The following is a 12,077-nucleotide window of genomic DNA, read 5'->3' on the forward strand; positions in this document are numbered from 1 at the left end:
TGATAAACTTTATAATAATAATCTCAGTTATTTATCGATATCTGTTTTTGGAGCTAGAGTAACTAATTATTTTATCAAATTGCCAACTCTTGTATGAGTAGGTTACTAACTTTTATTTGATCGCTTCCAAATAATCTACTGTTTCGCTTTATAATTTTTTAAATATTCTTGTTGAGCAATCATTTTTTTACATTAATCAACCCTATATATATTTAATTAAGTTTTATTAAGATGGCTAATTTTATCAAACTTTAACATATCTTTACTGGTTAATATTATTATTGATTTTTATAAGTACTAGACACCAAGCACGCGCTACGGGCATGCATCATTACCTTTTATACCTTCTGCAGAAATGATGTAATCCATTTGATGAGCATGAAGATGTATTGAGCTATAAAGATGGCCAACACATGAATTTCACATGAAAATCAGATACTTCACTCTTTTAACACCAACTATAAGATCATGTTGCAGAGCTTAAAGAAGAAATACAAATTGATCATAAGCATTTCATCAGTCGGTTGATGTTGTGATGTTTTTCTTCTTCAATTGGGAAAAAAGTGGTCCCTTCAGGCTATAAGTTGAAGAACCAAGTTTGCAGTTGCATCAGGAAAAAGAAACACGAGACCACAGAGCATGCATTAGTCACTTGATTAGTTCTCATGATGAGAGCAACTTTTTGTTCTATGGACTTGCGGGTCTAGTTTTCCCACATTTGTCTTGTGAAGTAAAAAGCTAAGCTTGCCCTTTAAAAAAGGTAAGCTGAATAAATCAGTATGGTTCAGCTTCAAACTTGAGCAACATTTTATCGACTCTGGGTTTGTTCTGTTTCATTGCTTACATAGATCATGCCTAGGAGTTTCAGTGCTTACATATCTTGCGTTCAAATAATGTGTGCGATTGTGAACAAATGGTTGTCGATGTGGTCAAGCGTTCCTTAGCTCGGCCATTAGAGTCGGAAGGTTTTAACAAAAGCATCTGTGGTTCTACATAGACTGCAAACTAGTTACTTCTGTGCTTAATTGGGACCGACTTTAAAGGGTAAATATAAGACACTACTGAAAGATTAGCAAGATCCTTCCCTTTCCATCAAGCACTGAATCTACTGATTGAACTCAATTACAGCCGAGATGCATTTACATCTGGTCCGGTACAAAAAGGAATCACATGGCAGAGATCCCCTATACCCGTCTCCAGAATACTGACAGCAAATTTCACCCGACTGCTGTTACGGAAACCCAAAACTCCCCATCTACATAAATAAAGAATGCACAGCAAGAGCTCTGAAAAAACTCGGTTGTAGTTATGAGTCCTTATGTTATTGCCGCTTCAATTGTTTTACCTCTATCTGTCGAGACATCAACAGCTGCGCTCAACCTTTTGAGCCATATATCATAGTCGACAGGGTATGGTGTTCCGCAAAGGCCATCGACATAATCTGCAAATGCCTTGAGAAGAGCTGAAACCTCGCCGAGGTGTGTCTGGATTGAACGTCTTGCCCAGCTTCTTTCCCTCCACTGTAGAGCCGATTCAATAGAATCTTGTGGGTCCATGGTTCCTCCACATATGAAAAAGAGCAGGTAAACAAGGCTCTCAGCATCGGATGATGGACAGAGCTTTCCATGCTGCAGAGCATAAGATGATGAAAATTGCAAATTTATCCCGGGGCTATCCCTCTCTTCCAGAACGGCACGTCCCCATGATGTGAGAATATTCAACTTCACTCCCGAACCGTGGGCATCAGTGACCCGGATGACATTCTCTGAAGAGATGTTACCATGCTGAATGTTGGCCATAGCCGCACTTCTCAGAGCGGTGAGGCAATCTCGACAGCACCGTACTGCCTCTTTGGCGGCAAAGGGACCATTCCGAGCAACTATGGAGGAAAGTGGCTCTCCAACTGGACGGGTCACAAGTATAGGCGTTCCGCACCAAGGGTGGTCACATCGGCCCCCTGGACTCTGCTTCGCGCATGGACCCGAATGCAGAATACGACCAGATGCAATTATTTCTGGCAAGTATTTGCTCGACACTCCCTGCAGCTTTAAAGTGTTTAACACCTTTGTCTGCCTCTGTACTTGATACCACAAACTCATATCCTCCCAAGACGGCTCTAGTCTGGATGGATGAGCACCTACATATAAGCTCAGTAACTCTGTTGGATGATCGACTGAAACAGCATTATATAGAAAATGATTGCCACCAACAACCGATTCCTGTATTTGGAAACTTCTAGGTCCCTGTTGCTGATCATCTAGGAGCAACATCTCACCTCGCTTTATTTCGAGACACAGTGCATGCCTTCTTAAAGACGGAACCTCTTGCTCCTCTACTTCGGCAATCTCTCCTTGATTACTAGCTGGTTGGAAAGGTACCAAAGCTCTGTCATTCTCAAGGGCACCACACTCCATCCTTCGTTTCTGAACACGAAGGTGATGACCAGAGGCCAAGTAATCTATTGATTTTCTTGGTGGTCCATTTGACTGGACAAAGGAGTAGAAAATGGCCATGATCATTTGCAGAGTTCCCAAGTCTCCCCAATTTGGATTCCCTAGCTTATTCCATATCTTGTCAACAGGGGACACGCAAATTTCGGAATGATTCCTGATCCACTCAGCTGCAGCTTGATATGGATTAGACGGAGTTGACTCGAGTTTGCCGAGGTCACCTCCAAGTGTCACCACTCCTCCATAATTCGAATCAAGAACCAGGACAAAAACAGAATCGTCATTCACAGTATTGGATTTACCCAAACTCCTCGAAACAAGAATGTGAAATCCATAAAAGAGCGCTTCACAGATCATTCTTGGAGATAATCTCAACTCATCACCTTCTAATATATCCGGCTTATACAAGACAAATACCATCACTTGATCCCAGTGCACCTGTAAATCTCTCTCACTTCTTGATATCAAAGCTAAACCACAGAGTTCTTCAAGCTTTCCTCTCGATATTGCCTTTTCTATCGTGTAGAACTTGGATCCAGGACGAAAGGGGCAAGATACAAAGCACGGCAACGGAAGGCTTTTATGCCAAAATGTACGCCATAAACCTTTCACAATAGCATGCAGGAAGTCCTCTAATGCAAGATACTCATCCTCCTTTGTATAGTTCGGTGCATAAAGTGAACGTGGCAAGCGCCACAGCTGCTGCAACAGTACCCCCTCCAAAGCCAAATCCAGCTTTCGCAGTTCATCAATCTCAAAGGGAGGTGGGAAAGAATGCTCCATATTCATTGGGTCTGACTCGTCTGAGAATGAATTCTCCGAAACCCAATCCTCTAAACACTGGACAAATAATTCCAGGTCCACGAGTTCTTTTCTATAATCCTTTAGTCCCTTGAATACTTTTCTGGACATAGGCAAGGATTTACTTGAAGCTGAAACCCCAGATACGCTGTGAGCAGAGAAATCTGCATCATGCACAAAAGGTTATCCAGAAGAGCAGATTTTCTTCTTCTTTTCTATAACCCAGAAGAGCATTTTGGATAAGATTTTCATTATTAGATACATGGATGGATTGTGCTACGCAGATAATCCAGTACATGGACGTGCTGACTGGACCGTCATATAAAACCAGATATTAATAATAGAATATCTAGGACCTTCTATCAGAGCGCAGTGAGCATGGATATTACTGGTGCGCTGCTATTTTCTCCTGCAGGCTATAGTAAGAACTACTCTCATGCGCTTGAGACAAAGATATGCCACAATGTTTAGATAAGTTAACCTCTACATCCATCATCATTCCACTATGTCCTCTCCTATTGCATTGACTCTATCAATGCCCTTTTCACGGCTTTCTCTTACCAAACATGTAACATTTTTGTTTGAATATAGTACAGGATCTCTGGCATATAACGGAAGTATCTCGATAGGCATATTTTTTAGTGACGAATAGCTTCCAACTTGCAAAAATGAACATGACAGCTCTAACGACATTATTAAGAGGACATTGAAGAAGGTACTATGTGGGAGATTAAAATTGTCCTCCTTTATGTTCTTCTGCAAGAAGCAGAGAGCCATGCTGAAAGAATTTAAGCTGCCAGGGTAATTTACTTGAGTAAATTATCGACACAGAATACCCCCAAAACTGAGGTGAATGAGTAAATTGCCTCTCTTGATTGAAATCCTCACATTGAGAAATTTATGATGCATATTTAGATAAACAATGGCAATACATTCATCTTTTGAACTTTGAGCTCTAACTAGAATTGCCAAATAGCAGATTCTCTCTGATTTTGATTGTGCTACCAGGCAAGATGACATCTGGTAAAGCACCATTTTAGGTTGAAGCATGGAATTTGTGCCCTAGAGGACTGCTCCAGGACCATAATGTTGATATCCATAAGAACATAATGATGATTCTATGGACGCTCATGGAAGAAAAAGTATCTGTGGAGTTTAGGTCTATACAAGAAAGTAAAGGGAATTTCCCTATCTTCTTTCTTTCCTTTCTCCCATGTTCCTTATTCTCTTGGGATATGGCGTCTAAGGTAGTTTTGCCTTCATTCATGTTATGTGATTTCATGCACCATTAAATCTTCTGAAAATTGGATGAGCATAACAATGTTGCAGCTATGGGGTATTGTTTATCAAGTATGTGATAACAAGTTCAAGAGCTAAAACAACAGTGGCATGGAGTAGCATGCTAGCACCAGCTTAATGTCATATTCGAACAGAAAACACATAATTAAAGAAAAAAAAGCTGTAGTAATTTACCGGAGTTTGACTTCCTGAAACTTCCATCCAAGCTTCTTGCTGGGGATGAGCCAAAATGATTTTGAATGAAACCTGGATAACATCGAATTGTGAATTTTGAGAACTTCTGGGTATGGCATGTTTAAAAAAAACTAGTGAATCCCATGTTAAATTCCATTCTAAAAAACTTCAAAATTGGTCCCCACTTCCTCTTCCCCTGAAAAATGGCAGTTGGAATGGGAGAGAGCTGAAGGGTGGGATAGAAGAGAAAGGAGCTGGAGATTCTGTAAACCTTGTGCTCAAGATAACTTATATTTTTCTGATAATTGAGGCAAGATCTTTAGTGGCGACGTCTATAAGGTCCTAAACAGTATTGCGACACTCTATTTTACTTTTCTTCATTTCATGAGAACTGATAGATTGATGTACATTTATACGGTCAACGAGGTCTTAGGATCTTCTCAGATGAGAAATGACCACTTTCTTCAGCTGTCGATAAAATAGTAGTGAGAAAGAAATCCTGCAAGCTAGATCTGAACTTAGACAGACTAATAACTTATATAAACTTAAATAAAGCCACATCACTCAACCTTTGTTGTTTTTCTTTTGCCAAAATTGCATTTGCCTCATGAACAACTTGTTCTCAGAAAGATACTATAGACAAAGTGTCGTAGAGTCACTTGGAAGGAAAAAAAAAATTATGTCCTACTGATGAAAGGAGATTTTATTGTAAAAGAAAAGGATCAAGAAAAATAGAGAGTTCCATGTTCCAGTGAAGCAAAATAGAGCGGCGAAGAATGTGTGACGCAGAATCTGTCAACATTCAAGGTATGGATAGCCCTGCATTTTCTTCTCCTTTCCGGCTACCTACTACAAGTTATTTTAAGGGGAAGGTAGATATGCAATCTGCCTTGTCGTCACTGATAAAGAGAAATATAAAATGTGCATTATTCTGAATCAAGTAAAAACAACAATGAGACTGTGTCAGGACACGATGGTTTTGGGATTACATGGTGAGGCGCAACTAACCAACCTCAGTCGTTGGAAGTGGATATAAGATAATGGAGGACAGAGAAGAAGAGGAAATATATTCGCTCACCTAATTTCATGTTGGAAGCTGAAGGCATGGCGATCCTAAACAAGGCAAAGCACTCACTGGACTCCAGCAATCTTGATTTTGGGTATCATTTTTGGAAGAACCATCCTCTCATCTTGTTCAACTGAACCAAAGAAAAGGGAAACATGGTAAGCAGTGGACTTGGCAGAGGCAGCCACGAGATGATGCGAGGGACAAAAAAAGTGGAGGGCACGCCCCAGAAATGAATCTTGTAAAATGCAGACAACGTACAGCCGACAATGCACATCAAGAAAAGGGATCGTCCTGGTGCCCCTTTTTATCTCTCTTCTTGTCTGGGTTGTGTGTCTTCTGGAAGGAAAAAGAGAGAGAGGGGGCGGATTTCCAGAGTGGTTGGGGGGGGGGGGGGGGGTGGTTTTAAGGGGTGAAAGGAAGAGAATGCGTCACGAGAATGCAACAGGAATTGTGAGGAAGAGGCAACCTCGGAGAACGACAGGGACAGGAGTGAAGAGAATGAGAGAACAAGACAACAGGAGAGGCTGATAAACGAAGGCTGTGGGCTGAGCTGAGGAGGAGGTGAAGGAAGAGAGGAGATGATGAAGAAGAAGAAGAAGAAGAAGAAGAAAAAGTTTCTGAGCTTATGCTTTGTGTAAGCGTTCCACGCCCCTCTCCTCTCCCACACTTCCACTCTGGCAGTTGGTCGCCCCCCTTGGCTTGACCCTTGACCACACCGCTTTTGTGTCGCGCGTGTTCCCTACTTGCTTGCTGTATTTTCCTTTTTTGCCCCCCCTCCACCTCTTTTTCTTTTCTTTTTCATTTTTTTATCCCCAGTGGGAAGTAGAATTTGTAAGATCTTACAATTTCTCTCCTTTGCCCTTTCTATCATCAATAAAATTGGTTGTCCTTGACTAATCTTTTGATTGGTGCATTATGATTATGGGCTACTTGTTAGTTTTGTTATAGTCCCAATGTGGATTACATCTATAATTATAATCTACAAATCAAAAATTCGATTGGAATGAATTTTTTCCGTAATCAAGAATGGCAGAAACATGAAATTGACCGAATATAAAAAAGGTACCTGGTCATTTGCATATTTTGATTGAAATATTATATTAAAATAGCTATCTAATAAAAGTTAGAAATATGTTGATGTATTCATCATTAATATACATATTGAAATATACAGAAATTCCTCAATTCTCTCTTTCGCTTCTTTATTCTTAATTTGGTATCAGAGCCTTCTTTCTTGAGGCAACCCTAGTGCACTGGGTGCACATCACATCCAGTGCACCCGTGTACCTTATAGCAAAATAAATCCATCCCTGCCGCTCAATGGTATTCAGTCCGTGTGCACAAGTCTCATATGAAGAAGTGCTTAGTCAAGTCCATTCCACGATGGTCATGTTTCGATGCCAACCGCATCGGTCGCATCGTCAAGTCGAACATTTTTTCCGAGAGGTGACTTTTCTTTCGATACTGGTCACATAAATCGAATCGCACAGTAACTATTTTTCTAAGCCAACCGTATAGGCCACTTGATGCTAAAACACTAATCATATAGGTCATGTCACTCCGTGACTATCTCGCAAGATTAGAGATAACTATGATATTACGTTGATTATCCGTATCTTTCAAAATTGCACATATATTACACATATATTTCCCATAGATTGTGCATATATTAATTGAGATATTATTTTAGAATAGTTATCTAATAAAACCAATATACATATCGAAATATACAATAATTCCTCAACTCTCTCTTCTACTTGTTTGTTCTTCATTAATATTCACATCGAAAGAAGCAAGGCAAGCGTAAATTAGACAATCTTTGAATCAGTAGATTTCGCTCTTGTGAGGCTCGTGTTGAGCTTTTCAGAGAGAAAGAGGGAACGAAAATGGCGTCGGATGAGGCACAGGTGATCAGCTGCCACATCGTCGAGCCTTGGACCGAGCTAGAGGTGTCAAAATGGGTCTTAAACCCATATATGACCCATTTAAAAATAAATGGGTTCTATATGGGTCACTTTAATTTTAAAGAAGTCAACCTTAAATGGGTTTTAAATTTTAAAGCTTAAAGATAAATGGTCTAAATGGGTTGAGTTTGGAACCCATGTCCAATCCACCCACTGACCCATCCACTAGAGGTGTCAAAATGGGTCTTAAACCCATATATGACCCATTTAAAAATAAATGGTCATATATGGTCACTTTAATTTTAAAAAGTCAACTTTAAATGGGTTTTAAGTTTTAAAGCTTAAAGATAAATGGGTCTAAATGGGTTGAGTTTGGAACCTATGTCCAACCCACCTACTAGATCCATCCACACACTCTCTCCCTCTTTACAAAAATGTTTTAAAAAAATCGAAATTTAATTATTTTTTTTTCTTTTTCTTTTTCTTTCTCTCTTTCTTTTTTTTTTTTTTTTTATTCCGGCCGGTGGTCGGCCACGCGACCGGCCACCGGGCGGGACGACTCGCCGAGGCCGGTGAGCTCGAGCTCGCGGCCTCGGGCGAGGCTCGAGCCTCGCCGATCCGGTGAGCCTCGAGCTCGCCCGATTCCGGCGACCTCGAGGCTCGCCGATCCCGGCGAGGCCGGAGCCTCGCTCGAGGCCGGCGAGGCCGGAGCCTCGCCGAGGCCGGCGAGGCCTCGGCCTCGCCAGACGGCGAGAACGAGCTTCGCCGGCCTCCGGCGAGCTCGTCCTCTCTCGTGGTGGTCGCGGCCACGGCGGTCGGCGATCGACCAAAAATAAAGGAAAAATAAAAAAATAATTAAAAATTCAATTTAAAAAAATAAAAAATATTAATTTTTTTTTATTTTCTTGGATAATGACTTTATGGAAAATATTTTTAGAAATGTCGCATTTTTCGTAAAACAAAATGTAACCTCAATTTTAAAAAAAATTATAAAATTTTTTCACTAGCTTTGTATTGCATAAAATGTTTTAGCAGTATAATTTTAAAAAAAAATCATAAGAAACAAGTATTCATAGATTAGGTTAAATATAAAAGTATTTTAGTAATATGGGTCGGGTCAGGTATGGGTTGGGTATGGGTCGGGTCGAGTATGGGTCAAGATATTTACACTATGAATAAATGAGTCATAAACGAGTTAATGGGTCAATTTGGGTCGGACCATTTATGACCCGACCCAAACCCGACCCGACCAACCCGTTTAACAGGTCTAGACCGAGCAAATCCCAAAAGGGCAATGAGCCCAGCAAGCTAGTGGTTGCGGACTTCATTGCTTCATGGTGCAGACCGTGTCGCTTTATTGGACCTTTCTTGGCACAGTTGGCTAAGAAATTCCCCAGCATCCTTTTCCTTAAGGTCAATGTGCACGAGCTAAGCTAGTTGCTCAAGAATTGGTCGTGGAGGCGAGGCTGACCTTCATGTTCGTGAAATGGGGAAGATTGTGGACAATAGGGGTGAGCGGTTCCAAGTTTCTTACAGGTTCCACTTGGAACATGGGACCTACCTTCGGGTATATGTTCCTCATTTTTTAGAACCTAGAACCTACCGGTCGGAAGCTGGAACCTAGAACCTACCCTGTCATAGGTTTCAGGGTAGGTTCTAGGGTCTAACAGATTTTTTTTTTATCAAAACGAAAATGAACGCCACAATGCCGAACAAACTTGTTATTCATCAAAGAGAATACAAAAGATTAGTTTTCCTGACATTGCGGTTCAAATAAATATAACTAAAATGAGAAGTTATTGGGTGAATCGATACTAGGGGTGAGCAGTTCCATGTTCCGTATAGGTTCCTCCATGATAATAGGTTCCTTATTTTGTGGAACTTGGAACCTACCATATCAAGGTTCAAGGGTCGGTTCTAGAGTCTACTCAGGTTCCACCTGTATATTAATTGAACAATTGTAGTGAATCATCACTTTTAATGACCACCACTTACTGCTATGATCAACTAACCACAACTTATATTTAGATACACAAAAAATATGAAACATTAACAAGTCATAAAATGAAAGCTTAGACTAATCGTTCCAGATTATACACTCATCATCTAACGCCATGAAACATAGCAGGATCACACGAAGATGTAAACCAAGAAAAAATACAAAAAAACTTATTTAGGTTTCAGATTCCAAGTTCCACCTACCTAGAATTTGAAACCTACCCATCGAAATAGGTTCCCCAATTTTTCGAACTTAGAACCTACCCTGCATACCTTGGAACTTGGAACCTACAGGTTCCCACTGATCAGGTTATCAGGGTAGAACTTGGAACCATGCTCACCCCTAGTGGACAAAGTGGTCAACCATGCTCACCCCTCGTGGACAAGGTGGTCGGAGCAAAGAAATATGATCTTCAAGCTACTCCTTCGGCTTTAGAACAAGTTGAAATCTGTAGTAATATACTATAAGCGCTAGATGTTATGTTAATACTTTTAAGTCCGCAGCATGGAGTGATTTTCATTGAACTTTACAATTGTGATGAATAAATTTAGAGGAATTGATGGTAATTTCTGGAAAAAGGAAATAAAAAATTGTTCTAGAGAAATTCTTAATTAACTCTCTAACATATAGAATATAAATTAATCTTGGAAGGAATATCATTAATCATGAGAAACGAAGTGTTTTCTTCTAGTAGGTGTGTGGGCGTGAGTGTGGGATCTAATAAAACTCCCCTCCCCGTCTTGGGAATGACGGTTGCGTAACTCATACTGAAAATCCCGCATCGATTGGACCTTGATAATGGCCAAAACAAGATCACATGCCAAGTGTTATGCTAAAGTGCAAAAGGAGTTGGCTTTTAGGCGTGCGAGATCTCCCAATTCATCATATGATATGATACTGTCAGTACGCATGAAATTGGAAAAGAAGACACATTTGTTGGTGCCATTCAACATGACTCGCTTGACGCTCAAGCTGTGTTCCTCCTCATATCTCCTGCCCCACGTACCCGTTCTGGGATTGTGCACTCGAATGCTGATTCATTCAAGTGATACTTGCATATAATGCATTTTCGGTTTGGTCCTTCGATTGTGATTTTTCCAATTCGATCGTTGTGTTCTTTCACTTAAACCAATTAGGGCTTCTAGCGAATCTCGTCCGGTTGGCATTTGGTATGGCGATCCAATTTGACTACGTGAGAGGGTCGTGGATTGGCTGTTCTTGTCGGGTCCCAGCGAGGCTGATTGTCAAAGAAGGGGCTGTAGTTCCAACTAGGGATGTGACCAAATTGAGACGAGCCGATACAATGCCAAGCTTGACTAAACTCGGTGCTCGGAACTCAATCCAGACTCTATTAAGTTTTTGCCCAAGCTTGATTAGCTATAGTAAATCTAGATATTCGAGTTCAACTTCACTTCGCTACAATATATTTAGAGGAACTTGGGCTCAGGCTTGATTTTTAAAAACTCTATGAATATGGTTATATGATGTAATTTCTAGGATTCCTATGTTCTTATGTTCAGTTTTATAACTATTAAATTTTTCTAAAAAAAAATAAAAGGAACTTGATAGATTTATGAGCCTATCGAGTTGAGAATTAGTTCAACTCGAGTTGACTAGACTAAATATTTAAGAGATATGTGCACCTGAAGTTTACAACTTATCAGCAAAGTTCAGTCGAGTCATAAAACTTTCAAAAAGTGTAATCTATTCCTAAAACTTGTCAAATTGATGCAATCAAATTCTTTCATTAACTTCATCAAGTTTTTTTTGGTTGAACTCCGTCCAACTCAACTAATGGAAAATGCTGATGTTGTCTTCTTCTTCTTTTTTTCTCTCAACTATATAGAAACATAAAATATGAAACTAAAACGACATCATTTTTGTTCAATTTTCAATCCAAATTTGATTTAAATTAGATTAAAAAAAACTAAATTAAAAAAAAAACACACAACAAAGTAGGCCGCAACAAAATACTGACCCTTGTTGACTGTAGGCATAGACCCTCGTCCAGATTTGGCTGAGGGCCACTAGATTTAGCTTGCGGTTGGCGAAGGTCGTTGGCCATTGGCCAAGGCCCAACGACCCTAGCCGACCGTCGTCAGCCCTTTCAGGCAATGATGGGGTGACCGTGACGATGGTTTGTAGGCCCTGTCCTAATTTTTTATTATTGAATTTAGTAAAATTTAGGTAAAAAAAAAAAGATATGAACCAAAATGACGTCGTTTTAGCCTTATATTTCATATTTTAACCACGTTAGTGCTGCACAAGAGAGAGAAAAGAATAAAAACAGCCACGTCGGCATTTTCCGTTAATCATATTGGACGAAATTAACGAAAAGACTTGATCACTAAGTTTTAGGACTTAATTGCACTTTTTAAAAT

The 12,077-nt window shown here is 40.1% G+C and overlaps 1 protein-coding gene and 1 pseudogene across 1 annotated transcript; one reads left to right on the plus strand and one right to left on the minus strand.

The window, feature by feature from the left end:
* Positions 1-1,086: 1,086 nt before the first annotated feature.
* Positions 1,087-6,562, minus strand: LOC115689655 (uncharacterized). Its single transcript, XM_030615780.2, has 4 exons — positions 6,052-6,562; positions 5,803-5,923; positions 4,725-4,796; positions 1,087-3,415 (listed from the first exon to the last, which is right to left on the minus strand). Exons 2-4 carry the CDS (start codon positions 5,828-5,830, stop codon positions 1,317-1,319), a joined length of 2,199 nt encoding a protein of 732 aa, XP_030471640.2. The 5' UTR covers positions 5,831-5,923; positions 6,052-6,562; the 3' UTR covers positions 1,087-1,316.
* Positions 6,563-7,679: 1,117 nt separating this feature from the next.
* LOC115689706 (thioredoxin H1-like) lies at positions 7,680-10,163 on the plus strand (annotated as a pseudogene).
* Positions 10,164-12,077: the final 1,914 nt, after the last annotated feature.

Source organism: Syzygium oleosum, unplaced genomic scaffold (assembly GCF_021117445.2).
Source record: "Syzygium oleosum isolate NSW1041296 unplaced genomic scaffold, Sole_v2.1 Sole_v2.06, whole genome shotgun sequence".
In the NCBI taxonomy this organism is placed as follows: Eukaryota; Viridiplantae; Streptophyta; class Magnoliopsida; order Myrtales; family Myrtaceae; genus Syzygium; species Syzygium oleosum.

Coding starts and splice junctions, on each gene's coding strand:
- LOC115689655 (XM_030615780.2), bottom strand. CDS start 5,830: ATGCCTTCAGCTTCCAACATGAAATTAG. Junction 4,797..5,802: donor AGCTTCCAACATGAAATTAG/GTGAGCGAATAT, acceptor GATGTTATCCAG/GTTTCATTCAAAATCATTTT. Junction 3,416..4,724: donor TTTCAGGAAGTCAAACTCCG/GTAAATTACTAC, acceptor TGCATGATGCAG/ATTTCTCTGCTCACAGCGTA.